We start from the raw sequence: 24,754 nt of genomic DNA, 5'->3' as shown, positions 1-24,754 counted from the left end.
GGGTTTGGGTTGGAAGGGACCTTAAAGCTCATCCAGTTCCACCCCCTGCCATGGGCAGGGACACGTTCCTATAATCCCAGGTTTCTCCGAGCCCCATCCAGCCTGGCCTGGAACACTTCCAGGGATGAGCCAGTCTGGTGTCTACGGCAGGCCTATGTCTCAGTTTTATTGATGACTTTTTTAATGACTCTGTTTCTTCACATGGATTACACTATTTCAGTGTGTTCATAAGATTTACTGTAAGTAAAGCACACGAGTCCTGCTTTGGGAGCTGTTACAGAGCTTATATATCCAAAGTTTAGTCTTTGGCTCTCAAATCCAAGAGCTCCTCCTTGCTCTTGGCACAGGTTTGGGCTTTGGGCCCTGGTTCAGCGCTCAGCTGCCACTACAGCTTTTCTCTCTGTTTGTTAGTCCTTCTGGTCCCTCATTCTGCCCTTGAATCCAGGCTCAGAGTTTGAATTCCTGGCTTGTTGCTGTAGAATTGCAATAATAGCAGGAAACCGAGATTTTGGAAGTAGGGAAGGTTAGGGTTAGACAGATAAGGTGTCAGTGTGAATCAGTGTGTGCCTTGAGTAGAATTCAGAAGTATCTGGCTGCCAGCCCTGTGCTTAGTCAGAGGTCAGTCCCTTTTGTAAGACTTGGATTATGACAATAATTGCCATTTATATTATATTTTTGCCTTGTAAGATCAATCTCAAGTTCTCTCTCTCTTTCCCAGAGATGTAAAGCAGAGTTAAGTTACTCACCCGAGTGGCAAAACTGCTGGGTTTGCTCACTGCCAGCATCCAGTAAAATCATTTTATCAGCAGAGAATTTCAGAGAATAAGTGGAAGAACAGCTTGTGTAGAATAGTGAGTCGGGGTTTGGGGCTCTTTAACCAGCTGAGAAACTTGAAGCCTCCTGAAGAAACGATGTGTTGATATTCTGCTCTCAGCTTGCCTCCTCTAATTTGTGTAGCGGTGAGTATTTGATTACGCCGGATTTATTTTCAGAAGTTTCAGGCTGCTCTTATTAATTGTCCCCATTTTGATCGAAGGCGTGTGGCAGAGCTCTGCATTCCAGAGCCGCTGTTTTGCATCCCTAAACAGAGCCGGTGACGCTGAGCCTCCGTGGCTCAGCTCGGAGCCTGATTTCCCTCCTTGCTGCAGCACGAGGCTCTCATTTCCCTGGGATGAGAGCAGTCATTAGAAGAATTACATTTTGTTTGTGAATCAGGATGAATGGTAGTGGAGGCCTTCTTTTGAAAATCAGAACCCAGAGATGCAACTGCAGGAGATAATTATGCAAACGTATGGATGAGGATGGCTCTGTGTTCGTTGACATGATGAGCACTTCAGGCCTGAGGTTTTTTCTCTCTCTCTCTTGAAAACTGGTGCAACTCCTCTGAAAATACTGGAGTTGCAACTGATGAGCATAAGTGATGAGTCAGATCCTTAATCCTCTGTTACGCCCCAGAATTCACAGCATCAGCTCCTGGTTTGAAGGCAGCTTTGCTTAATATGGTGCAAAGTTTTCAGTGGTTCTGAAATATTTATATTGCTGTGAATCATCGAATCACACAATGGTTTGGGTTGCAAAGAACCTTAAAGATCATCTCATTCTAATGGCAGGGATGCCACTCACTGTCCCAGGTTGCTCCAAGCCCTGTCCAGCCTGGCCTTGGACACTTCCAGGGATGGGGCAGCCACAGATTCTCTGACAAACCTATGGCAGGGCTCCACCACCCTCTGAATTAAAGGAAATTCACTTGTTCAGTGAGAAAAGGCCGAAGCTTGAATTTCAGAAGACTCTGTACTGTTATGCCCTAAATGCCCCAATTCTCTTCCAGCAGTGCCTTAGAGCTGCCCTGGAAGGGTCACAGTCTTTGCCTCTGGGCTTGATGATCCTTGTGGGTCCTTTCCAACTCAGAATAATCTGTGATTCTGGGATTTATTTTGTGATATGTCAGTGCTCTGTTTTTGGAACAGCTGTAGCTCAGTGAAAGCCCTTTCTTTTGAGCATCTTGTAAAAACGAAGATGGAAGCTGCATCCTTTGGGATGGGTAAAGGGTTGGATGGGGCCGTGATCAACGTCATCTCTCAGTGCCATCCCTGCCCATGGCAGATGACCTTTAAGGTCCCTTCCAACCCAAACCAGCCTGAGATGCTGTGTAGAAAAGGAGGGACTGAATGAAACTATGTTTGGTCCTTGGATCTCATAAATATGTGTGGAGAGAGAAACAATCTTGCATAACCTACAACAGGGTTAAAAAATTGAGAGTGGGCAGCTGGAAGTGGAGTTTCTTTGTAGTCACTGGTTCTCGTAGGAAGCATCCGGAGCAGTACTTCATGTGAATTAGGTGGTTGAGTATCAGACTGGGTGATAAACAAATTACATTGCTTTGGAAATAGCAATGCCATCCTTAATGCCCGCTTTTAGTATCGGGAGGACATCCACCTCCACAGCTGTTCGGGCTGCAGTTCTCACCAGTACTGTCTGCACAGACACACAGGAAAAATCTGGCAGGTTAAGGAGTTCAAGCTGTTAGACTGTGATAGTTAAAACTCTGGTTTAGTTAACGAGTTGTAGAAAGTGATTTTTTAGCTGTGTACTGTGGAAGAACCGATATCAGCTGGAAAGCCACAATTTACGTCGTGATTTTGCTCTTCCATTTAAATGGTGAGATGGCATTGAGTGACACCAAGGAGGTGCCTGTGATGTTGCAAAAATTGCTGGTGCTGTAATAAATGAGATGACAAATCCTGGATGTCCCTGTGAGCAGGACAGTGCAGTGCAGGGGGATCCTACCCCGTGCCACATGTCAGAAAAGGGTAAATGTTGGCATCTCTCCCCATCCTGTTCGCCTCAGTTGATGGGACTTGATCAGAATCATTCTTAAACCAATTACCAGACTTAGGATCCTGTTCCGAACACTTTGGCTCTTGCCCACATCCATATTATGCAGATTATATCAAGTATAGGTCTTACATAAAAAAGCACAACTGGTTTTCTAAGTCTTGAGCTTTGCTTATTAGATAAAGCAGTGAATTTTAATGGGAATTGGAGAAGGATCTCTGTAGAAGAGCATCTCCTCAGTGATGCTAGAATGCTTCGTACTCATCTACAGTGAGTAGAAGAGTGGAAAAAATGATTTCTTGTGATCATTAAAGAGTCCAGAGCCATTTTCTCAAGTGTTAGAGGTGTTAAGGCTGGTGTCTGGCCTTATTCCCAAATGGGTAATTGAATTGCTTTGAACTTCTGCGAGTTCAATTGGACATGGACTTAGCTCGTAGCTGTTTTTATGGGATTATTCTGCTGTGTTCCATCACCTAGAAAGTTAAGTGCTGGGTAAATGATTCTTGTATCAGCGTGGGCTTGGGCTGTGAGAGTAGGTGAGAAACCCTTGATGTGTTTTTTCTTACTTTTCTCTATGCAATGCAGGAAAATAAGGGAAGAGAACACTCTGGCCACATAATCCCACTGGAGATCAGGACTGTCAAACTGGGGAGGGAACCCCACATCCAAAGGGTGAAATTCATTAAAAAAAGAGGTTAAATAAGCCTTGGTCGTATGAGCAGGAAAGGCAATGCTGGTGGGAGCAGTTCTGCCCCTGAACAGCCTCCACTCCACAAAGTCCCTTTAGAAGGGGAGGAGTGGTGCTGCATTGGGCTGGTTGGGACCTGCTGGATGTTTTATATCTGTGGGTTTGGGAGGGAAAATAAATTCCTTTTTACTTACCTCCTTAGAGTTCTGCCTTCAGTCTGAGATTCAGGTACCTCAGGTTGCTTTTGGATGAGACATGAAAGATGAGCATGAAGGTTTAATGCTTTAGAATGGTAGACTAGGACCATCTTTTTGGGGGAACTTAGTTTAAGGAATGTAAATAAGTTTGATACTTCAGGCTCCTTATTTTTTTCCTGTCAGGACCTAAAGAAACTTTGTTTTAAGGGCAAGATTTAGTTGTTAAAAAATTGGTGACTTCTAGTTTTGAGCTTAATTAGAACTTTGCAGAGGTTTTGCTTGCAAAATTTCAGGGAGAAAAATGCACAGCTCTTCTCCCTTGGTTACTTCTCTTTTTTTGGGTGTCTCCCCAAGGAAATTTGACAGCCCACTGGCACTGGTGAGAGTTTTGCTAACTGATAGCAGATAAAGCATGGGATGTAGAGGATATTTTGCTACACAGGCAGCAAAGTTTGCCTACAGCAGAGTCAGTCCACGGTCCGTGTTCTCAGGAAAAGTATTTTCCATCTTGATTTTCTCCTGTGCCCCCGCAATCATTCTGCTTGTCTCTGTCTTATTTTACTTCTTGCTACTTTTGCAGTTGATTGTATTTCACAAGGAAAAAGAGGGGGAAGCAAATTGAATTACAGGTAGTCAGAGGAGTGCAGGAGGATAAGAGGCTCTTACTGCAGTGTGGGGGGGATGAAGTGGTGGAGAATATCCACTCATTAATGAGGTGAATGAAATTAGGGTGATTCTAAAATGGCTGATTTACTTAACTGCTTTGTAAATTGATCTTTAAACAGGGTAAGTTTATTAAAATATTTTAAGAAGGGAAAATAACTGAAGCCCTGCTCGAGTAACAGTTCGAAATAATGCTTGCTGTAGTTACTCATTAAAAAGTTGTAGATAGTTGGCAATGTTGGAACATGTTCAATAATACCACGTTTTGCAATATTTGTTTTGGGGTTTTAATGGAAAATTCCGAGTTCCTGCAGTTGTTTTCAATACGTAAAGGTCCCTCAGGAGCATTATTTCTAGATCTTATGGTTGTGCAGAAAAGCATGTGAAGATGGGAACAGGAGTTCCAGGTCAAGAAGACCAATGAGATGTGTCAGTGCAATATAAGCTGAGTATATAAGTATAAACAAGGCAGTTTGGACATCTCTGTATGACATTAGTGAGACCAGCAGGGAGATGCTCTAATTTTGGTGTTCTTACCTCTTAAGTGTTGAAAAAATTACCCAGAAGTTGCCTTAAAAGGGTTGGAGGCCTGTAAGAATACTTTGCATGGACAGACAGGCAGATCATTGATTTTAGTTTGGTTTTTTTTTCAAATTGCCCACATTTTTCCAGTGGTTGTGTCAAGCACAGTATCATGGAGTTAATTTGACAGTAGGTTTGCTGCTCTTCCATTACTTCCTGCAAGGCTTCTAAGTCTACTGATGAGCAGGACCCTAGAATACAAGTTGGAAATCACTGAACATCTTATTCCAGGGGCAGAGGGTGGCCTTGCCCAGCAGCCTTTGCATCCCTGTGAATTGAAATTCCTGCACAAGCTCAGCTGTATCAAAGTGGGACAGATTGAGGCTGGAGCTCTTCCCTCATACGGCCACAAGTGACCAGAGGTCAACCCTTGGCCCTGCATCTGAGAACTCTGCACTTCATTGCTGTAATTCACCAAAGGACACTTACGATTCACCAAATCATTACGTGTAATTCACTAAAGGAGATTAATTTGGCCTGGGCACCCAGATGCAGGAGCTGAGCCCTGGTACTTCAGACAAATTAGGAATGACACCCAAATTTTAAAGGGAATCACTGGCCATGGCTACCAACTGCTGCAGGAGGTGTGAGGGCCCTGGCACAGGTTGCCCAGAGAAGCTGTAGCTGCCCCTGGATCCCTGGAAGTGTCCAAGGCCAGGCTGGATGGGGTTTGGAGCACCCTGGGATATGGAAGATGTCCCTGCCCATGGCAGGGGTGGAACTAAATGATTTTACAGCCCCTTCCAATCCAAACCATTCTGTAATTCCATGAGTTTGTGAAATGAGTTCTGTGTTGCTTGACATTTTTGAAGCCATCTGGAAAGTCTTGTTTTTGTCAGATGGGAGTTTTTTAGTTCACGGGGCTACAAGGACAAAAGTTCTGGGGTTTTGTGTCTGTGATAAATGGAAGATTAAATAATTTAAAGTATGTTTTAGTATTAAATCTTGAAGAGTCTGTAAAGTAGGAATTTTGAGTGGAGGTAATTCTGGTTGAAGGCTCTGGCTCATTAAGTTCTTCAGTTCAAACGAAGAACTTGAGCACATGAAAGTTGGTATTGACAGATGAATGATCCAGGAAATGGTGACATTAGAAATACAAGGTAAGAAATGCCCCAACCAGGTGTTTCCCTGAGGAAAGGTGAGCTGGCATATCCAGTGAAAACCACTTCAAGGCCAGATGTTTAAAGGGATTTTCTATTTGAAAACTGTGCTGCTTGGAGCTGTCTGTGATGAGTCAGTAAGTCCGGGTGACACTTCTCCCGAAGCTGGGAGAGAAGGATGGAGCAGCCCTGCCTCCCCCAGAGGCCAAACCTAGAACACAGCGTCTGTTTCCAAATGCTCCCTGTCAAGCTCTGAAGGTCTCAGGCTGGGATGCCACTTCCAAATCGTGGTTTTTACAATTCCAGTCAGTTGCAGGTTGACTGCTGCATTGCCTGCCGTGCCCTCCTGTGGTTCAACAGTCTGGGTGTTTGTCTTGGAAAATATAAAATGGCCTGGACATTTCCAGTAATCAGTTGTCCAGAGGACAGCACATTCCCGTTGGGCTGAAGCTGTGATGTGGATGTAGAATGTCTGTCTTCTCACACAGGCATTTTCTTGGATGGGAGTCATCCCCTTGCATTGTCCTCCTGCTTCCTTCTCCGACAAAACAATGAAGGGGGCTCAGTAGTTGCTTGATGAGGGCAAAGATGGGACTTTCTTCTCATTTCTGTATTTTCCAGGCTGCAAATGCCATTTCCGTGGATTTGTGCATCCTGGGTTTGTCTTTACAGCTCTGCTCCAGCTCCTCTCCAACAAGCCAGTTCTCAGTGTTGTTCTTCAGCCCCAGCTACGGACTTCGAGTCATCCCATGACTCCTGTTGGGAGCTTCTCTGTGCCAGGGCAAAAATGGACATGAGGAGTCATCCTCAAAGCTTGTGGGGAGGAATAGGCAGCCCTGTCCCTGAAGGGTCTCTCAGCCTGACAGCCATCATCCCTCTCCTGGCTTTCACAGGGTCCTTGGAATTCTTCCTTGACTTTCCCTCAGCTGTGATTTGCTCTGGCTCGTAGGGATTGTACATCAGCTCTGTCATGTCTCCTGGAGTTTGAGTGATCTCTTCACCCTGCTCTCCTGCAGGAATGGTAATAAACCCTTGACTCACGAGAAGATTCCCGAGAAGGATGGAAAATGCCGTATTCTGCTTGCCAAGTTCTGCCTGCCCTCCATCTGCCATCCCTTCTTCTCAAGATCGAGAGTTCTGAAGGAGGAGATCTTGTTGTTTGTGTGACATTTGGATCTGTAGCCAGGAGACTTAGGAAAGAAGAGCGATTAAGGGGAGCATACTGTGATTCTTTTCAGTTCCACTTCTGGGCTTTGCAGCAAATAATGTTCATTGTTGTGGCACCTTGGGAAGTTTAGGAGTTAAAAATGCTTTTGTTGAGCCACCACAGTGATCGAGTTACCTGAGGAGCCAGTTCTTGGAGGGGAAAAGGGTGAAGACTTATTTCTTTAAATGAAAGCTCAGGAGTAATTGGATGTGCTGCACTTTCCTTGTCAGGGCAGGCAATCTGTGACAACATTCCAGGTTCAAAAGTTCCTCACTTCAGAAATCCAACTTCAGTCAAATCAGCTTGGGTCCTACAGGCCACTAGAATTTCCGCTAGGTGTGTTTTTATCTCCTTTTTTTTCAAGGTAGCAACAAAAGTTAGGGCAACTCGAACTCTTTGTAGTTAAGATTTGAAAGAGTTGAGATTGATAAATCTCATGTCATAGCTGGTTAAAACTTGTCCAGAAAAAATCAGATCTGTGGCCAGCACAGAAATCTGAGATTTCTGTCTGGTGGGTACTTAACACTGGGCAAAATTTTGTCTGGAATCAAGTTGCAGCCTTAATTACTGAGCAGCCACAGTCTCTGTAGCAGCGGTTTATCAAAAGCAAAAGGGCACAAACTGCAGGGCTGGGTCAGGTGTTGGGAATGTCAGGAGAGGGCCAAAAGGCTGTTGGAGCACTCCAAGGAAAATAAACCCTTCTGCTGTGCAGTGAGATTGGCACTCATGGCAGGTGTCCGGCTGAGGCAGTTTGAAGGTGGATTTCGGATCTGTCATGTGTGTGTCTTAAAATTGCACCAAAATTATCTTTCAAGCATATAAAGTACTTTCCATGTGCCACGTAGAACTATTGAACTGAAGTATTTTGTGTTTCCCCTCGTTTCCAGCCTGCTGGAAACCATGTCTCACTACACGGACGAGCCAAGATTCACCATAGAGCAGATCGACCTCCTGCAGCGCCTGAGACGCACGGGAATGACCAGGCATGAGATCCTGCACGCCCTGGAGACCTTGGACCGTCTCGACCAAGAGCATAGCGACAAATTCGGGAGAAGGTCTGGCTACGGAGGTGGCTCCTACACCAACAGCACCAACAACGTCCCGGCGTCTTCCTCGACGGCCACGGCTTCCACACAGACCCAGCACTCCGGGATGTCCCCATCCCCGAGCAACAGTTACGACACCTCCCCACAGCCTTGCACTACGAATCAGAACGGGAGGGAGAGTAACGAGAGGTTGTCTGCCTTCAACGGGAAGATGTCACCCACCCGCTACCCCCTGGCCAACAGCCTGGCCCAGAGGTCCTACAGCTTCGAGGCTTCCGAGGAGGACTTGGACATCGACGACAAAGTGGAGGAGCTGATGAGGTGAGTGAAAGTCTCTGTCAAAAGTTTGGAGGTGAGAAGTGGCTCAGCAGTAATGGGTGTGTTGGTGGACTGCTCAAATAGGGATTGTAGGGTGGTAAAACGCTGGCACAGGTTGTCCAGGGAGGTGGTGGATGCCCCATCCCTGGAAACATTCAAGGTCTCTGAGCAGCCTGATCTAGTTGAAGATACCCCTACTTATTGCAGTAGTTTTGGACTAATGAACTGAAAGGTCCCTTCCAACCCACACCATTCCATGAGGATTTGAAGATTATCAGGAGAGCAGGAGCTGCTTCAGACAGTTGTTCCTGCCAGTTCCCCAGTGGTCACCATCCTAGAACCTCTCACCTGCCTTGTGGAGGCAGCCCCTGACCCTCTGTGGGTGTCCCACAGTCTGACTGTTGAAATAGTTTTTCCCATGCTGTACCAAACATTGGGATTGATGTTAGAGCACTCATTTTCCACCCTGCTTTTATTCAGGATTATGATCAAGTGTCGATTCACATGACTCCTCCTCCACTATTTCATACTTGCTGTAATTCCTTCCATATAGAGGGAGAGTAGGGAATCCAGCTTGGATTGGTCAGTGCTTTCCAGTGGGATCTGCAGAGGATGCATGTTGTCTGTTCGTAGTTTGTGGCAGGGATTTGCAGAGTGGAGCAGGAAAATGCAAATAACAAAGAAGAAGCAGAAGTTTTCAGTGAGAGCCAGTTGGGTGGGGTTTTTTTTCAGGCCTGACCTTCCTTTACTTTTAGCAGCTTCCTTTTCAGCATTATGGCAAAGATGAAAGGAGGGGATTATACTCCTGAGGATGAAAGTTGGAGTCAGTGGGCTTTGAGAGCAGAAAGAAATAAGAGGAAAGGCCAAATGTCTCAAAACAGTTATGGTCATGATGTTGGAATTTATTCTTTTTGCCCCTCCAACATTGCAACATTCGTGACGTACCTATGAGAGGGCTGGGGTCCATAAGCTCCAGGATGGAAATGTGTTGGAAGTAGTTTGGAGATTTCAGGGAAAGATGTGGCTTTGGGGGGAGAGGATTAGAGATGAGCAGTGAGAAAAGCCGATCAACTTCATTTGCTGTCGGCTGCAGATGATGGAATCGTGCAGGAAGGGGGTGAGTACAGCAGAGTGCCAAGTTCCCATGGCTGAGGTTTGGGTTCCTGTGCAGTGAGTCTCAGGTAATGCTTTTAGGGCTTATTTAAACTGAAATTACTTTTATTTGCAGGCATATGGAAGATGAGTGTTGGGTACAGAAATATAATGAAGCCACAGCACAGAATTCATTCTGCATTTACATTGGCAAACTTGAGTCTGCCTTCAGTGTGTCTGGGGCAGGAGGGGAGAAGAGGGAGGGAAATATCCCATGAAGCCTAATAAAGGCTGGTTTTAATTGCCTGCCCTTCTCAGGCAGGGAGAGAGGAAGAGGAGGGGAAAGTGTGTGTTCATTGCAGTTGAAATTTGCTGCATATCACTGTACCTGTGCAACCTCCAGTTTATTTGCTCTTTAGCACAGTTTTAGCCCTTTCTGAACTCCCTGTACCGACCTTGTAAAAATCATACAAAGATCTCAGTTCATTCATTCAGTGCAAGTTCTGGACTAAGTAGGGGACTAAAGTAGGGGTGTGGGGACAGAGGCTGCAAAATTTCAGATCTTTTCCTTGGAATGCTGGAGGAGGTTGGTGTATGCATATTCATTTGGGTAACTAACCATGCAGCCCCTGCTATCCTTATTTTTTATTTTTCTGCCTCATTTTTATGAGTGAGGTTTTTATGCTGGTATGAGAGATTTATTCATCCCTGTGTAATGAAACTTTGTACATTCCATATGGCAGTGCTGCACCTAATATGAATTATATGGGACATGAGTCATCCATTCTCCTGTTACGGTGCTTTGATCAAACGTGACACTTGGTAAAAGAAGTGTCCAGCGCTGAGGCACTTGGGCTGTTTTAATGCCAGCCTTCCCCACTCCTTGTCCCCTAAAGAGAGGAAATAAAGGCATTTTCCGTCTTCCAGGTGCACTTTGGTCCGTCCCTCTTTTTGTGTGTCCTGTTGTTTCTTTATTTTGGTAGGAGGGACAGCAGTGTGATAAAGGAGGAAATCAAAGCCTTCCTCGCCAACCGGAGAATTTCCCAAGCAGTTGTTGCACAGGTAACAGGTAAGAGCTTGGGGAGTCCTTTCCTCATTTTGGGAATCTCTGTGTCTAAACTGCCTGTCTGAGCACGGTGCAGATGTTGGAATATCACTTGGCTTTCTGCATTGCAGTGCAGATCTGTCAGCTTAGTCATGATAATGTATGCCTTTGATTTAAGACCCATTGTCCTGCACATCATGGAACTTCCCCAGTGAATCACTTTTTCTTTTTTTTATTTCCTTTTTTTTTTTTTCCTGTGGCTTGTGCTGGCAGATTTTATTTTACAGCATTATAATAAAGCCTGAAGTTCTTATCTTAAAATAAGAACAGTTTTCCTTAATTCTTAAATTGTTTGTTGAGTGTGGCAAATAGATATGTATCTGCATCTCTGGGTATGGAGAGAGAGAGAGATAATGTGTACTTATATATTAAAAAGTATATGAATAGTCAGGAGACACAGCTATAGCTGGTACCACTGCAGCCAGGAGTTGGACTATGAGAGTTGGAAGTTTTGTCCATCCTTTGAACCATGATTAATGAAAATCTGAAGGGAGGTTGAGGGATGAGCAGACCAGCTGGGATTTTACCTGGAAGGAGCAGTGGTTCTGGGTGGCCTCTGCTCTGACAGGTCACATCCAGACAGGTGAACTCACTGCAGTGGTGCCACTTCTTCCCTGGGTGTTTTCCCAGAGCTTTACACAGAGGGTAACAAAGTCCTGCTGCTCCTCCATGGGGGGGTGGGATGTTGTCATTTCTCCCTTCCAGGCACACAGGCCTTGCCTGGAACAGCAGAGCTCGTGGTATGCTCAGAATCCTCTTGACTGGAGAAGCCCTCTAAGACCATTCCCCCAAGGCCACCACTGACCCATGTCCCCAGGTGCCACATCCACACGGCTTTTCAATCCCTCCAGGGATGGGGATTCCACCACTGCCCTGGGCAGCTGTGCCAGGGCTGGACAACCTTTTAATGAAGAAATTGTTCCCAATATCCAAAGTGAACCTGCCCTGGTGCAGCTTGAGGCTGTTTCCACTCATCCTGTCCCTTGTTCCCTGTCAGGGAGTTGTGCAGAGCCACAGGGTCCCCCGAGTCTCCTTTGCTCCAGGCTGAGCCCCTTTCCCAGCTCCCTCAGCCATTCCTGGTGCTCCAGCCCCTTCCCCAGTGCTGTTCCCTTCCCTGGATTCACTCCAGCCCTTCTTGTAGGATGAAGACTTGATGATAAATCCCAGAAAGCTCAATCCCACGTTACACATTTAAAGTTTGTTAATTTTTTAACCCAAACTTGGATAAAGATCTTGAAATAGATAGTTTTTAAGGTTCCCTGATGTCTGGGAATGCCAAATGAGTAGGAGGGAAGTTGTTCTTTAATGATATTTCCAGGATTTGGAATGTCGCAAGAACCCACCTCTCTGGGAGCTCTGGGTTTGCAGACATGGCAGCAGTTGAGGTGAGCAAGCAAAAACTGGTGCTTCAGCCATGGAGACAGGAATTCCTTCCATGTCTCCAGCTCTTCTGTGATCCTGGGCAAAATGACTTGTCCTTCCCTGGTTTCAGTTTCATCTGGAAAACCACAGAGATTAACAATTTGTATAAATGTAAGGGATGTTATTTGCCTTATCAGATGATAGCACTAATACTTTAAAAATTAAAGAATAAGTCTAATCACTTAAATTGTACCTGAACCCTAAAATTTTGGTAGCTGGTGGGTCACTCTCCTACTTTTGTTCATTCCTTGCCTGAGTATAGCCCTGGAAGAACCCAGCTCTGAATTAACCTCTGTGTAGCACCCAGCAAGTCAGGCTGGCTTCCCTTGCAAGAGCAGTACTGCACAGAGGGGAAAATTGCACAAAAAGAGTCTTTCCAAAAGGAGCCAATGTTTGGTTTTTTTTTGGTCCGTGGGACTGCCACATGTGGGGTCAATGAATCAGAATCACCACACCAGATCCAAGTGTATCAGTGAAAGGAATGGATCTAATTATAATTAACTGGGTGTCTTGGTGCATGTGTTTGATAACCCTGCAAAGGCAAGACCAGTCCCTTCACACCTGATCCTTTCACTCCTTCCATCCTGAGCCTGTTCTCTTGGATTTCAGTTGGCATTAAGTTGGCATTTAGCCTTTGGGAGCTCTCATTGTTTCCTCCTGTGAGTAAATGATGCCAGCCATCCACTTCAGGCATGGTTGACTGAATTTCACACCCTTCCCACGGAACCCTCCTGCGTAACACGAGGGGGATCCACAGTGTGCTCACAGAGGCACCAGAGAAATACTGCAGGGTGTCACTTGAGGCAGTCAGTGGGACAGAACGAGGGCTGAGCTGAAGGCACTGTGGTATTATCTTGTTCTCAAGCCAAATCCATGGGAAACCAGTAGATCTTTGCATCTTTGTCATCCTTCCTGTGTTTGGTGGGGGCTGATTCATTTTAAATAAACCCCCGGCGTTGTGTAGCATGTGCCCCTGCTAAGTCCATAGTTAGGGCTTATCTGAGAGAAATAGTAAATCTCAAAGAGATGTTTGGAGGCACTGGACTAAAGATTGTGCTCAGCTATAGCAGGGAGACACATCAGCTTCCTCTCAGGAGCAGGGAGTGGTGAGGAGTGACTGAAATAGCTCAGGACAGAGATCTGGAGCAGAGTGTCCCAGGGCTCTCCCTTCCAGAGCTGTCTCAGGCCTGATGAGTGCTGGCTGACTTGAGTATTCTTAGGTATCTCCAATGTCCCTTTCAGCTGGGGAAGAGACTCCCAAGGAATGCCTGGGAACCACTTCTGGTTCAGTAAAAAACCAATTTGTATAGTTTGGTGCCCAATGGCATCAGCTCAGGATTTACAGGCTTAGTCTTACTGATAAAAGATTTTCTGTAAAAAGTTACTTATACAAGAGAAAATTAGAAAAATTAGCTTTTAGTCTTCATCCCTTCTGCCCTGGGAAGAGGCAAGAAAGAAATGAAAAATTTATGGCTGGCTCTGTCCAGGAGGGTGGCTTGGCTTGGCTGCCTCTGTTGGCAACTTTTCCTTTCAACCTCTACCAATTGTCTTTAGTATTCTAAAAAATTCTGTGTTTCCCCAGTCCTTATGACCTTATTTATCCCCATTCTGTAACTTGCCATGTTCTGCCCTTGATCAGAAACCTCTGCTGCAACTGTGACCCCTTGAAACCTCCTTTTTACCTTATTTTGCTAATTCTTCAAACTACACTTCCATTCAGAAACATTTCTCCTTTTCCCCGTCTTAATTCTAACACTGCAAAGCACTCACAGAATCCACATTCCTACACCAGCCACAGTTCTACAGAGCAGCTCTGCATCAGTAAACAGCTTTTCCTCTTGTTTTTCCTGCTGTAGCACAAGGGAAGTGATGGAGAGGGAGGATGCAGGAGAGGGGAGCACAGAGCTGAAGGTTAAAGTCAGCTGTTGCAGTAGAAAAGTGTTGAGGCTCTCTTAATCCTTGTAAAATTACCAGAAACTTTAACAGTCATTTAGATAATGAATCTGACAGGAAAAATTAAACCTGGAAGATACCCTACAGGGCTGCCTGGTGTATGGAGAGGACAGGGCAGGTTGGAAAATAGTAACAGGGGTATTAAATTGAATTTAATAATGAATAAAAATTTCCCTTGAAAATAAGGGAATGATTGATAAGAAGCAAAAATTTAGCATAACACTTACTAGTGCTGGTCCTAAAAACAGGAGCTGCTTTTTATAGAAACTTTTTTAATGGTGTCTGTAATAAGATAAACAAGAAGCACTTGGGTTGGGCTCTGTATAAATAATCTCCTACTGATAAGAAAAATGACAGTATAAACAGGAGCTAATAATAGTTCCTGCGAAATTTCCTGCCTTGGTGTTTGGAGCTCCTTTTAACATCCCTGCAGTCTGCTCAGGGGTGGGCGTTCAGCCCCACGTGGGGCAGGTGAGCTGCCAAATTTTTATCAAACATAATTTGGAGTCGCGTGCTGCAGTTGGCTTGAATTGCCACGAGAATCGTACCTGGGCACGAGGTTGTGGTCAGAAGGCAAAGGATGAAGAGAGCAATGTAAACTTTTCTCAGAGATGCTGTTTGAGCTTCCAAAGTTAGATGGAGGGTGCGGGAAGTGTTTTCAGGAGCTGATGTCTTTCTGTTCTACAGTAAAGGAGAGAGGGAGGAGAGCACTGGGATGAGCCCTCTGCAGATGAGCTAAAGTGGTTTGATGGATGATGCCTCTGCGAGGTTTGGAAATATTACCTTTGCTGTTTTTTACACATAGGGAGTGAAGGAGTAGAAAAACCCAGCCCTTATTCTCCTGAGGTTACAGAGCAGAAGTTTGGATTCAGTTTTCTCAATTCTCAATAATGTAAAAACCAAACCACCATTTTAAAAAACCCAAACCCCATGAGCAGTAAAATGCAGAAGTCATTTTTCTGGTTGTTTTTAAATGCACATAGAGCTTTCCAGGGTGCAGTTCTGGTAACCTTCCCAATTATTCTGCTTGTACAACCCAGCCCTGTCCTGCTGTCTCTGCCTTAATTGATAGGAGATCTCCAGGACTTGGCTTTAGATTGTGCTAAACACACGTGCAGTGGAGGGCAGCCTTGGAGCACTGCTGGAACAAAGAGAATCCCCAAACGTTTGGAACCCACACACAGGGATCCTGAGCAAACGCCAATACACAGTGAAACTTAACTAGTTCCATTGTGAAGGGAATTCAGAAAACTCCTGAGTTACTGATTATCTGAAATGGCATGAAACTGCATTCTGAGAAACATTTTCCTTCCTGTTTTTTTTTTTTTTTTTTGTTATACTCATCACAACACAGAGGAAGATCTGTTTTTCTGTGATTTTGATCTTTGCAGGTTTTCTGTAAACAAGCTTTGCTAATCTCCTAAATTGATAGATGTCCTTTGCAAGCACTTGTTCTCTGAATCTGGGACTTTGCTTACAAAGTGAAGAATTAAAACACAGTCAGTTACTTTCTTCTCCAGGTCTGACGTATTCCAGGTGCTTCTGAAAACCTCTCCTGAAAGAAACATTAAAGACATGCAAAGCAGAGCTGCTGAACAAATCTATCTGTGAAGGTGAAAGCCAGTTCCCAAAGACTTGATGAATAGCAGAGTTGAGGGTTATGAGCAGATTTGAGCTGCACATAGCAGTGGCCTGCTCTTGATGATGTATTTTGCCATTTATTTTATGTATTTGGAAGGGAAACTCTCTCCTCGAATCAGTTGTGTAGGAGACAGCAGGGCCAGCCAGGGAAGTGAGCACAGACTGTTGCCTCTTGTTTTGTTTATCTCTGGGAAGTGTGACCTGCTGTGGGAAGGAGTGTTGTGTGACACAAGGAGTCAGCAGCTGAACTGCAACAATCCTTTGTGGATACCACTTCTCTTCATTTTTTTCTGTGAGAAAACTGGTGGTGTCTGTAACCAGGTGTGTTCCTGGCCCTGCTAATGCTGAGCCCGGAGCACCACAGCCCTCCGTGAGGTTCCTGCTTCATCTGGAGAGTGAATTTCCTCAGCACAGCTGGATTTTCACTACCCCAGAGAACTTATTTCATTAATCTGCTTCTGGCAGCAGGATGATTTCTTTTTTCCTGCCACTGCAATTCCGTAAGGCTGTGTGATTAGAGACAACGTGACAGGAGGGTCCTGGTGGCCACTGTCCTGTGAGTCAGCTGTGTGAAACCCACTTGGGGGGGGTTTGCGTTTTGTATTAAAAGGAGTGAAGGATGGGTTTGGATCCCACTGCACTGGGATCTTGGAGATCCTGGAGAGTTCTTCTGAAAGTCTTTGCATGTGACCTGGGGTTGGTCGAGCTGTTGGGATATAGTTTTGGGGCCTCTAAACCTTGCTGAGGTGCAGATAAATTTTATGCCTTAAAAACATCTTGCAGAAGCAGCTTTATGAGCTGTGAGGACTTGCAGTGAGTCAGAGGCCCAGCTACTGTGGTTAAATGGCAGCCACAAAAGGATCCCAACGCAGATCCAGCTCTGTTTGGGAGAACTTTGATGCAGTTCAGGACGTTGGGACAGTGCATAATTTGTGGAAAGAAGCTTTTTATGATGAAGATGGTAAAATACTGGCAGAGGTTGGTCAGATGGGGTGGCTGCCCCATCCCTGGAAACATTCAAGGTCAGGTTGAGCAGAAGTCTAAAAAACATGATCCAGTTGAAGATGTCCCGGCTCATTGCAGGGAGGGTTGGACTAGATGACCTTTAAAGGTCTTTTCCAACTCAGATTTTTCTATGATTCCCTGAAAGTGGACATGGCAAGACCCAGCTTGAGTCTTTTGGCTCCTGCTGCTGTGCCTTGCCTCGAGCAGATTGTCTGGAGTGGTCACATCTGTGCCACGTGTGACAGTGTCAGGCAACCTCTTGAGCAGAATTTGTGTTTTCCACTCATGGCAGACATTTAATCTCTCTTTATAGTTTTTATCCATCAGTGCTTTGTGCTTGTATCTTAGGTTGTTATCCAAACACTCAACACACTCTAATTCCGTGCAATAAGTGTAAGTGGACCGTAGTAAACAAGTAAATGACTGGAGCTGTTACCCAGTGATTAATTAATGGGAGCAGGGCAGCCAGAAGCAGTGAGACACAAACCTTTGTGTCCCACAGCAGAGGACAAGAATTGGCTTTTATAAATCATAATAATAGGTCAAGAGCTGCAAATTTTCAAAACTTGGTGTTTCACTGGTGATCAGGCATACAGATGTGGCAGGATTTCAACTACACTGGAGCCTTGTTTTGGGCCAGAGAGTGTTACCAACTTAGACTGCCTTCTTTTGGTACTAACATGTGTGCTTCCACAGCTCCTTGATGTAAACTTGGCAGGGTCTCAGGACTGTGGTTGGTTGAATAATTCCACTTCCCCAGTAGTATAAACTCAGTTTTAGATCCCACTGTGGGCCCTGGGGGTAGGCAGCTCTTGGCTGCCCCAGCTGTTCCTGAACTCTGTCAGTTGAGGGCAAGGCAATCTCTGGGAATGGGTTTTGGGAAAATCAGGGTCTGTTGGTGGGCACGGCTCTGTTGAACAGCAGTGAGCTCCTATATCCGAAACAAAACACACCCATCCCTTTCCCCCAGGACAATTAAAACTTCATAGCCTCCAGAATTCTGTTTGAGGAAGAACAATTAAGAGTATAAACCCTGTGATTTTAAAAATCTGGTTGGAATAAACCCGCCTGAATATGGTACTTGAGGGTCAAGTTGAGACGTTCTGAACTTAACTACCATCAACACACAACAAAAAGCATAATAAACCCCCACATTAGAAGTGGTAAAACTACAGGGGGCTGTTTCTCCTGAGTTACATATGATTATGAGAGCTTATAAAACCTCGATGCATCTCTAGAGGGGGGAGGCAGTTTGGGTTCTGTGTGCAAGCCAGCCTCTACCTGCCTGGGTGATATCACCGGGCAGGTGGTGGCACAGGTGGTGTCGGCAGTTTATTGGTACTTGGAGCACCTCCTAAAATTTCACTGCTCAGGGGAGTTTGGATGTTGTTAACCTGTTCTGATGGCTGAAGGGCCTTGTGGAAAGCACGGGGAGTTCTGAAGTACTTCTTCAGTTACTCAGCCAACTCTGCCTTTTTTGTGTTTTCTGATGAACCTGTGGCTCACCTCTTCGTGCACTTCTAAGCCTCTTGTTTTATTTGGTTCCTCTGCTGATCACTTCTTCCCCTTCCTGCATTGATCCTTCATTCCCTGTCACGCTTTGGAAATAACTGAATTAACTTCTAGGATTTTTTTGCTCTTTTTACTGTTTTCTTAGAAGTCTTGCTTTAAAAACATTTGAAAAATCTTTTGTCCCTAATCATGCCTGAGTACCTCGAGCTTGGTTCCTGCTTTGCTGACAGACAGCTGCCCCTTCTGGTTTGTTTTCTGGCTGTTGTTACAGCTGCTGACAGTTGGTTTGCTCCATTTCTGGGCTCATTTGATCTATATCATACAAACTGGTTTCTGTCTTTATCTCCCTTCTTATTCAAGCATTGATTAGGATTTCCTAACAATCATTATTTATATATAATAGTGGGGAAGGGACTTGTTCCCATTTCACAGATGAAGAAGTTTAGGGATCACGGAAGTTGTGGACAATTCAAGTCAGTGATAGCTTTGGCTTCCCAGTTTTTACCCTCTTTGCCTGGGGGTTGATGGTGCAGATTCCAGGGTGTGCATTGAGTGAGGTTGAGCATAACCCCAGGGCGAAATTCAGGCAGCTGGGGATGGGGCAGGGAAGCTTCAACTCTGCTTTTTCTGGGATTGAAGCATCACAACTTCCTGGGCTTTGTAAGACACCACCTTTTATCAGTAGATAAACCACTTTAAAATGTTTGGTAAAGAAGAACTTTTCTCTTTCTCTTTGTTTTTGTTCTGTTCTGGTTTTTCACAGGTATCAGTCAGAGCCGGATCTCCCATTGGCTGTTGCAGCAGGGGTCGGACCTGAGTGAACAAAAGAAAAGGGCATTTTACAGATGGTACCAGCTTGAGAAGACAAATCCTGGTAAACAAATGCAGCCCAAACATCTCCTGCTGTTTATTTATGGAATGGAAGCCTTTTGTCACTGTTGTTTATTAGCACTGATAATTCACTTGTAGGTCTGGGGTACTCCAGAGGATCTCCCTCTGACCAGGTTAATTTTTAGGAGGGTAGGAACAAATCTGCTTTTTGCTTTGCAGCAAATGATGCAGAGCTGCCTCATCCAGAGCTGCCTCATCCATGGCTGTCTGTCCAGCTCCTCAGCCACAGATCCCTGCCCTCCCACCACTCACTAAATCTGGGATCAGAAGCAGCCAGTGAAGCTGTAGTGAGTTAATGTGAAATAGAAGCTGAGGCTCTTCAGAATGAACAAACAGAAACCATTAATAATGACTGTGTGATACAAAGTTGCAGCAAAAACCCCACACAGTTTGGCAGAGAGGATCTTCAGATCAGGGTTTGGGTTGGATCTCAAGCTCCTGGATGGGATGTTGATAGTTCCAGTGATAAACTGGAGATGTGTCTTTCAAATCCCACCTGCTTCTCCAAATCTCAAAATAGATCTTGAATACAAACACAGAAGTAAAGCTCCTCATTATCTTTAACTAACCAGCAATCTTCAAAATCACAGTTGAATTAATTTCCTTGCATTGTTCTTCTCCATAGATTTTGTTTGACCATAGTTTTTATTTTTCCCTTTTAACAGTTTTATTGTAAAGATCAAAATATTTACCTTTAATTTCCTTTAAACAATGGCTTTATTAAATTAACTGTGTAATTGTTTTAAGGAATTTAAAACTCAGGCTCTCTAATGTGAACTTGGCTTCAATATCCAGAATTCTATTAAGAAAAATTCCAGTAGAAACAGAGCCTCAAAACTTCTGCTCTGTGTGGAAGCTGAAAATCAAGAGGCTCCAGCTGACGGTTGGCCTGAGAATAATTCAGATTTAAGCTGGGCGGGTTCAGAGGGAGAGCTGAGCCTGTTTTTTCTGTTAAGCATCTTAAGATGTTGATGCTTCTTTTTCTGAAAGTTGTTTTAAAGAATAAAAGTGCCAGGAAGCCTTGATTTTTGCACTGACTGGAATTGTGGTACTGAGGGTCAGCAGAATTTGTAGGTACAACATCCAGTGTCAGCCCTTGGAAAGGCTCAGGTTTTATCCTACAAAGTAACTCCCAGACATTTCCCTTTGATGGAAGGTGTTGCCTCCAAAGTACTGGAGAATGTAGAGCGTTTTTGGAAGATGTAAAAACCACCAAAACCCTCTCCAGATGAAACCTGTTGTGTGGATTTTTCCCAGCCTTGCATTCTTTATTTCCAGTATCACATGAAGCTGTTTAGGAAATAGTATTTTCTGCTGGTAACAGAACCCTTGTTCAACTTAGCTCTAAAATCTTTACTTCTTCCTCTTTACCTTCTTTTTTCCCCATATCCATGAGCTCCCATCTCCTTTGTCCTTTTGCTCTTGAGAGGTGTCTAAGGCAGGAAGACTTTCCACAGTGAAGGTTGTGGCTGAAATTGAAATGAATCGACGTTAACTCTGCTTTGCTTTAGACGTAGAAAAACTCCTTGAAGAGTGGTTGTCTGAGTGTAACCTTATTCCCAAAAAGAGATCTTAAGCAGTGTTTTCAAGGAGTGTAAAAGGCAAATAGTTTCCTCTGCCTAAGCCAAGGGACTGTTTGGATGCACTTAAATTCCTTTTAGAACCAGATAGCGTTTGATTTCTTTTTAGAGGCTGAGGTAGAGGGAGGAACCTTCAGTTTTCCTGTTGCTGTTGGGAAAAATCTACCTGAGGAAAATGGGGCTGTTATTTATTTATTCATTGTAGGATAATCCACTGCTTTGAATTATTGCCATCTATTCTATTGCAGGTCCAACCAGGTAGCCAAGAATAATTAACGTGGCTATGAACAATTGTGTAAAGGGAGGTACCAGCCTTGTCCAGAGAATCCTGGATTTAAATCCCTGTTACAAAACCAACCTGGAGCTGAAGTTTTGGATACTGCTGACAGTATCCTATGATTAGGAGACAGAGTAGCTGTTCTGCTGTCCTCCTTAGAGCCAGAAAATGAGGAAATCAGTGGAGCTTTGTCCCTTGTTCCCAGAGAAGCGATGCCACCTCTGTACTCTCTCTAGGGTGGGAAAGATTGTCCTCCTTGGAAGAATCTTGAGAGATGAAATGACTGCCGTGGGTTTTTTTCTAGTTGCTCGCTTACTAAGAGGTGGCATTTGGCTTTCTGTTCTCATACATCCCATTTTTCCAATTCCAGCTTCTGGGAGGGAAATCTCAATCCTTTGAGTGGTAGAGTCAGCTCTCTGTGCAGAAGGACCTGCAGGTTTGAGTTATCAGTGGGCAAAGTGAGGCTTTTGGGAACTATTAGTTCCCCAATTTCTATAATTCCTTATCTTGAAAAACTGGATCTTCACAATAAATCCATTTTTTGTCTGAATTTAAGTAGTAGTGGAAAGAAAACTTAAAATTGAAACCATTTTGAAGAACTAGGAGAGCAGATATAATGGTTTATAAACTGTGAAGGGGGAATAGTTTGTATGGAAAGGACTGGAGATCTCGTGGCAGACCTTCCCTTGGCTCCTCCAGTTTGTAGAATTCACCTCTTATCTCCCTTTCCCATCTCCTGGATACAGGTGAGACCCTTCCCTGTGGGTGACATCCCTGCCTTGCCTTCAGGTCCTCACAGCAGGGCTTGTATTTTACTGTGCTTATACAGGCAAATGATGACTTAAAAATACATGAAAAGAGATTTTATTTTTCTTTTTTTAAATGTGCTGTGTAATGCTTTAAATCATCCACAAGCAGTGCTGCATCTGCCAGCCAAAGGACTTGGTGCTGGGGAACTTCAGGGCAGTTTTAGGGCATTGCTGGTGTTCAGATGCTGGTCCTACATGGCAGAGACTCAGCAATTCCATCCCTTCCATTCTTTCCCAGCTGGATTTGAGCTCCTGAATATGCTGTTTGTTGTTTGCCTGGCTTTGATTGCTGGTTTGCATGGGCAGTTTCTGCGTTTCTCCTATCCTTGGTGGTGGGTGTTCAGACAGCACCAGCCTGGAACGTTGCAAAGGAGACATGAAGTCTCATGGAACAGGAAAAAAAACCACCCACTTGTCCTACTGTATGCAATAATCTTGCTCAAAAAAATGTCTTAATCAACGTTTTCTTGGTAGGAGTGATGTCAGAGTTAATAGCAATGCTGTGAATTCCACTGTACTACTGATTGTAAATTTTTCTGGAAGGAGTTGCCAGTTAGGGTCAAAGGCAGCTTTTTTGTTGGAGGGAAGAAGTCAATGCTAAATGCTGGTGTTTAAAAGGTCTTTAATCCAATTAATAGGGATGCTTTTCATTTAGATGGAGCTTTTTTCACACAGGCACCACTTGTCTGTCCTGTGTTTTGTGGACGACTGAGAGCTATTTTGGCAATAGGTAAATCCTCCAATGTTCTGATTTTTTTTTTTTCAGAGCCCATAGGTTTTAAATAAATAGTAATTTTTTTTTTTTCTTTTTTTACATTGGTAGTTGTTAACCTGATTAGTTTCCCTGGCACTGGGTCTTGGGCAATGTGGGAAGTTTGTTATGGAATAACTTCAGCTTGTCTCTTGCCTCTGCGTAGTGCAAACTGAAGTTGGCACCTTGAAATGATGTGTTAAAGTTACAGATGGATACAGACTGCTTCCATTTAGGCTGGGTATTTATTTCTGCCACACTTCTCTAATAGGAAGGCAGCTGTGGTCACCTTGGAGAGAACCATGGGCTCTTCCTCCTTGAACAAAAGAGAATGAAAGGGAGTTGTTATTATCAAGATGTAGCATCTCTTTTGTTATTTTCATAGCGGTTCTTGTTTAGCTGTGAAAGAAAAGCCAACCAAAAATCAGGGGCTGGCTGTCCCACGAGGTTTGCACTGGGAAGGGATGGTTGGTGGGTGATGTGATGATGATGGTGATGTGATGTGCTGTTCCACAGAGCTGCAGAGCAAACAGTCCCTGCTCTGCTCCTTTTCAAGCCATGGGCTCTGTAGGGAACCTTGTGCTGCTGCTGATTTCAATCCAGCCCAGCTCGCTCTGACCGAGAGGTGTTTATTGTGTGATCTGGGGTCAGCCTGGCTAAAAATACAGTGAGGCATCTGTTCTTATTGGGATAATGTACAATAGGTACTTGCTGCAAATGAAAACTTGCCAGGAAATGGTTTTTTGGAGCTGGGAGATGGCCTGAGGCTTTCTGTGACCATTCCACGGCAGGGCCTGCCTGAGCCCTGGGATGAGGAGTAGCAAGTGCATGGGATGCTCTTAGAGCAACTCCCTTCCTTCAGGATGGTGCCTGGGATGTGCAGGCCTTGGCCAGGAGCAATTTTGAACGTAGAGAGAGCTGCATTCCAGCTGGAGAGCACCACTCCTGCCTCCTCACCCCCAAACCCGCCCACAGCATCCTCAGTCACACAAAAAATTCACAGAGAAAACCCAGTGCTGTAGGAAAAGGTGCTGAGCACTGCCAGGGAGTGAGAGATGTCTCCTTTCATTTCTGTGAGTGAAAGGAGTTCTTCCCAGGCGGCTCACCTCTACACCCCTCAGAGGTGTCTTGCTGTTTGATGCAGACACTGAAAACCTCATACTGTGTTTTCTCCACTCTGTCTGCTCAGGAGAGAAGTTTCACTTCTCCTTAGAAGCTGTTTGAGGGGTTTATAAAAAGAATCTGAACTGGTGTCTAGGATGTAACTTGCTAAGTTATAAAGACGTGGAGCTGGGTGGCAAGAAGACTGTGGTGGAATGTTGGAAGAGCAGAATAAATGGGATCCCCAGGTGCTCACTGAAAAGAGGAGGATGAGGAAAAGCTCCATAGGTTCCTTATCAAATGTGTGTATCATAAATGGTAAATTTGGTTCAAAGTCGTCTCATTCCACCCCCCCAGCCACGGGCAGGGACACCTCCCACTATCCCAGGCTGCTCCAAGCCCTGTCCAACCTGGCCTTGGACACTTCCAGGGATCCAGGGGCAGCTACAGCTTCTCTGGGCACCCTGTGCCAGGGCCTCCTCACCCTCACAGGGAAGAATTCCTTCCCAATATCCCATCCATCCCTGCCCTCTAGCAGGGGGAAGCCATTCCCTGTGTCGTGTCCTTCCGTCCCTTGTTCCAAGTCCCTCTCCAGCTCTCCTGGATCCCCTTTAGGCACTGGAAGGGCATCCCCTGTGCCCTTTTTTCCACACTTCCATCCAAGCCTATTTTGGGCCTCTTTATGCATTCAGATGCTCCTCTCTTGCTGTGCGGGGGTACTTGCTTGTAATTCTCAGCATATTCCTCTCTTATCTGCTGCTGATATTGATGTTACCCCATAGAAAAGAGAAATGGGTAAATTGATCTAGGAAGGCTACTAAAACAAAAAAAAAGTGTATTATATTCAGTACGTGAACATACCTGTAGCAGCAGCAGAAAATTTATGCTTTCAGTGCAGAATTTTTTTCAACCTTTGTCTGAAAAATCTCGGGCAAATTTAATGGAAGGACTCTGCATCTCTTACCTTGATGTGAGGCAT

General features: G+C 44.7%; 1 protein-coding gene and 1 long non-coding RNA gene across 13 annotated transcripts in view; one reads left to right on the top strand and one right to left on the bottom strand.

Annotated features, from left to right (window-relative positions):
* The window catches only part of HMBOX1 (homeobox containing 1), a 110,925-nt gene that overhangs the window by 49,458 nt on the left and 36,713 nt on the right, over positions 1–24,754 (top strand). For 11 of the 12 annotated variants that reach the window (XM_017730851.1, XM_017730855.1, XM_017730850.1 and 8 more), the window contains exons 3-5: positions 8,160–8,639; positions 10,712–10,797; positions 19,130–19,240. In XM_017730851.1, the coding sequence (XP_017586340.1) occupies positions 8,160–8,639; positions 10,712–10,797; positions 19,130–19,240 (677 nt within the window). The remainder of the gene's footprint in view (positions 1–8,159; positions 8,640–10,711; positions 10,798–19,129; positions 19,241–24,754) is intronic. The other variant, XM_017730857.1, reaches the window with a different exon arrangement.
* Positions 1,553–24,191, bottom strand: LOC108445876. Its single transcript, XR_001860905.1, has 3 exons — positions 24,125–24,191; positions 22,332–22,334; positions 1,553–1,600 (listed from the first exon to the last, which is right to left on the bottom strand). It is a non-coding gene; the product is annotated as an uncharacterized LOC108445876 (long non-coding RNA).

The sequence above is a fragment of the Corvus brachyrhynchos genome, unplaced genomic scaffold, assembly GCF_000691975.1.
Source record: "Corvus brachyrhynchos isolate BGI_N302 unplaced genomic scaffold, ASM69197v1 scaffold203, whole genome shotgun sequence".
NCBI lineage: Eukaryota > Metazoa > Chordata > Aves > Passeriformes > Corvidae > Corvus > Corvus brachyrhynchos.
Note: the sequence above shows the minus strand (reverse complement) of the source record. Positions and strands in the feature narration are given on the sequence as shown.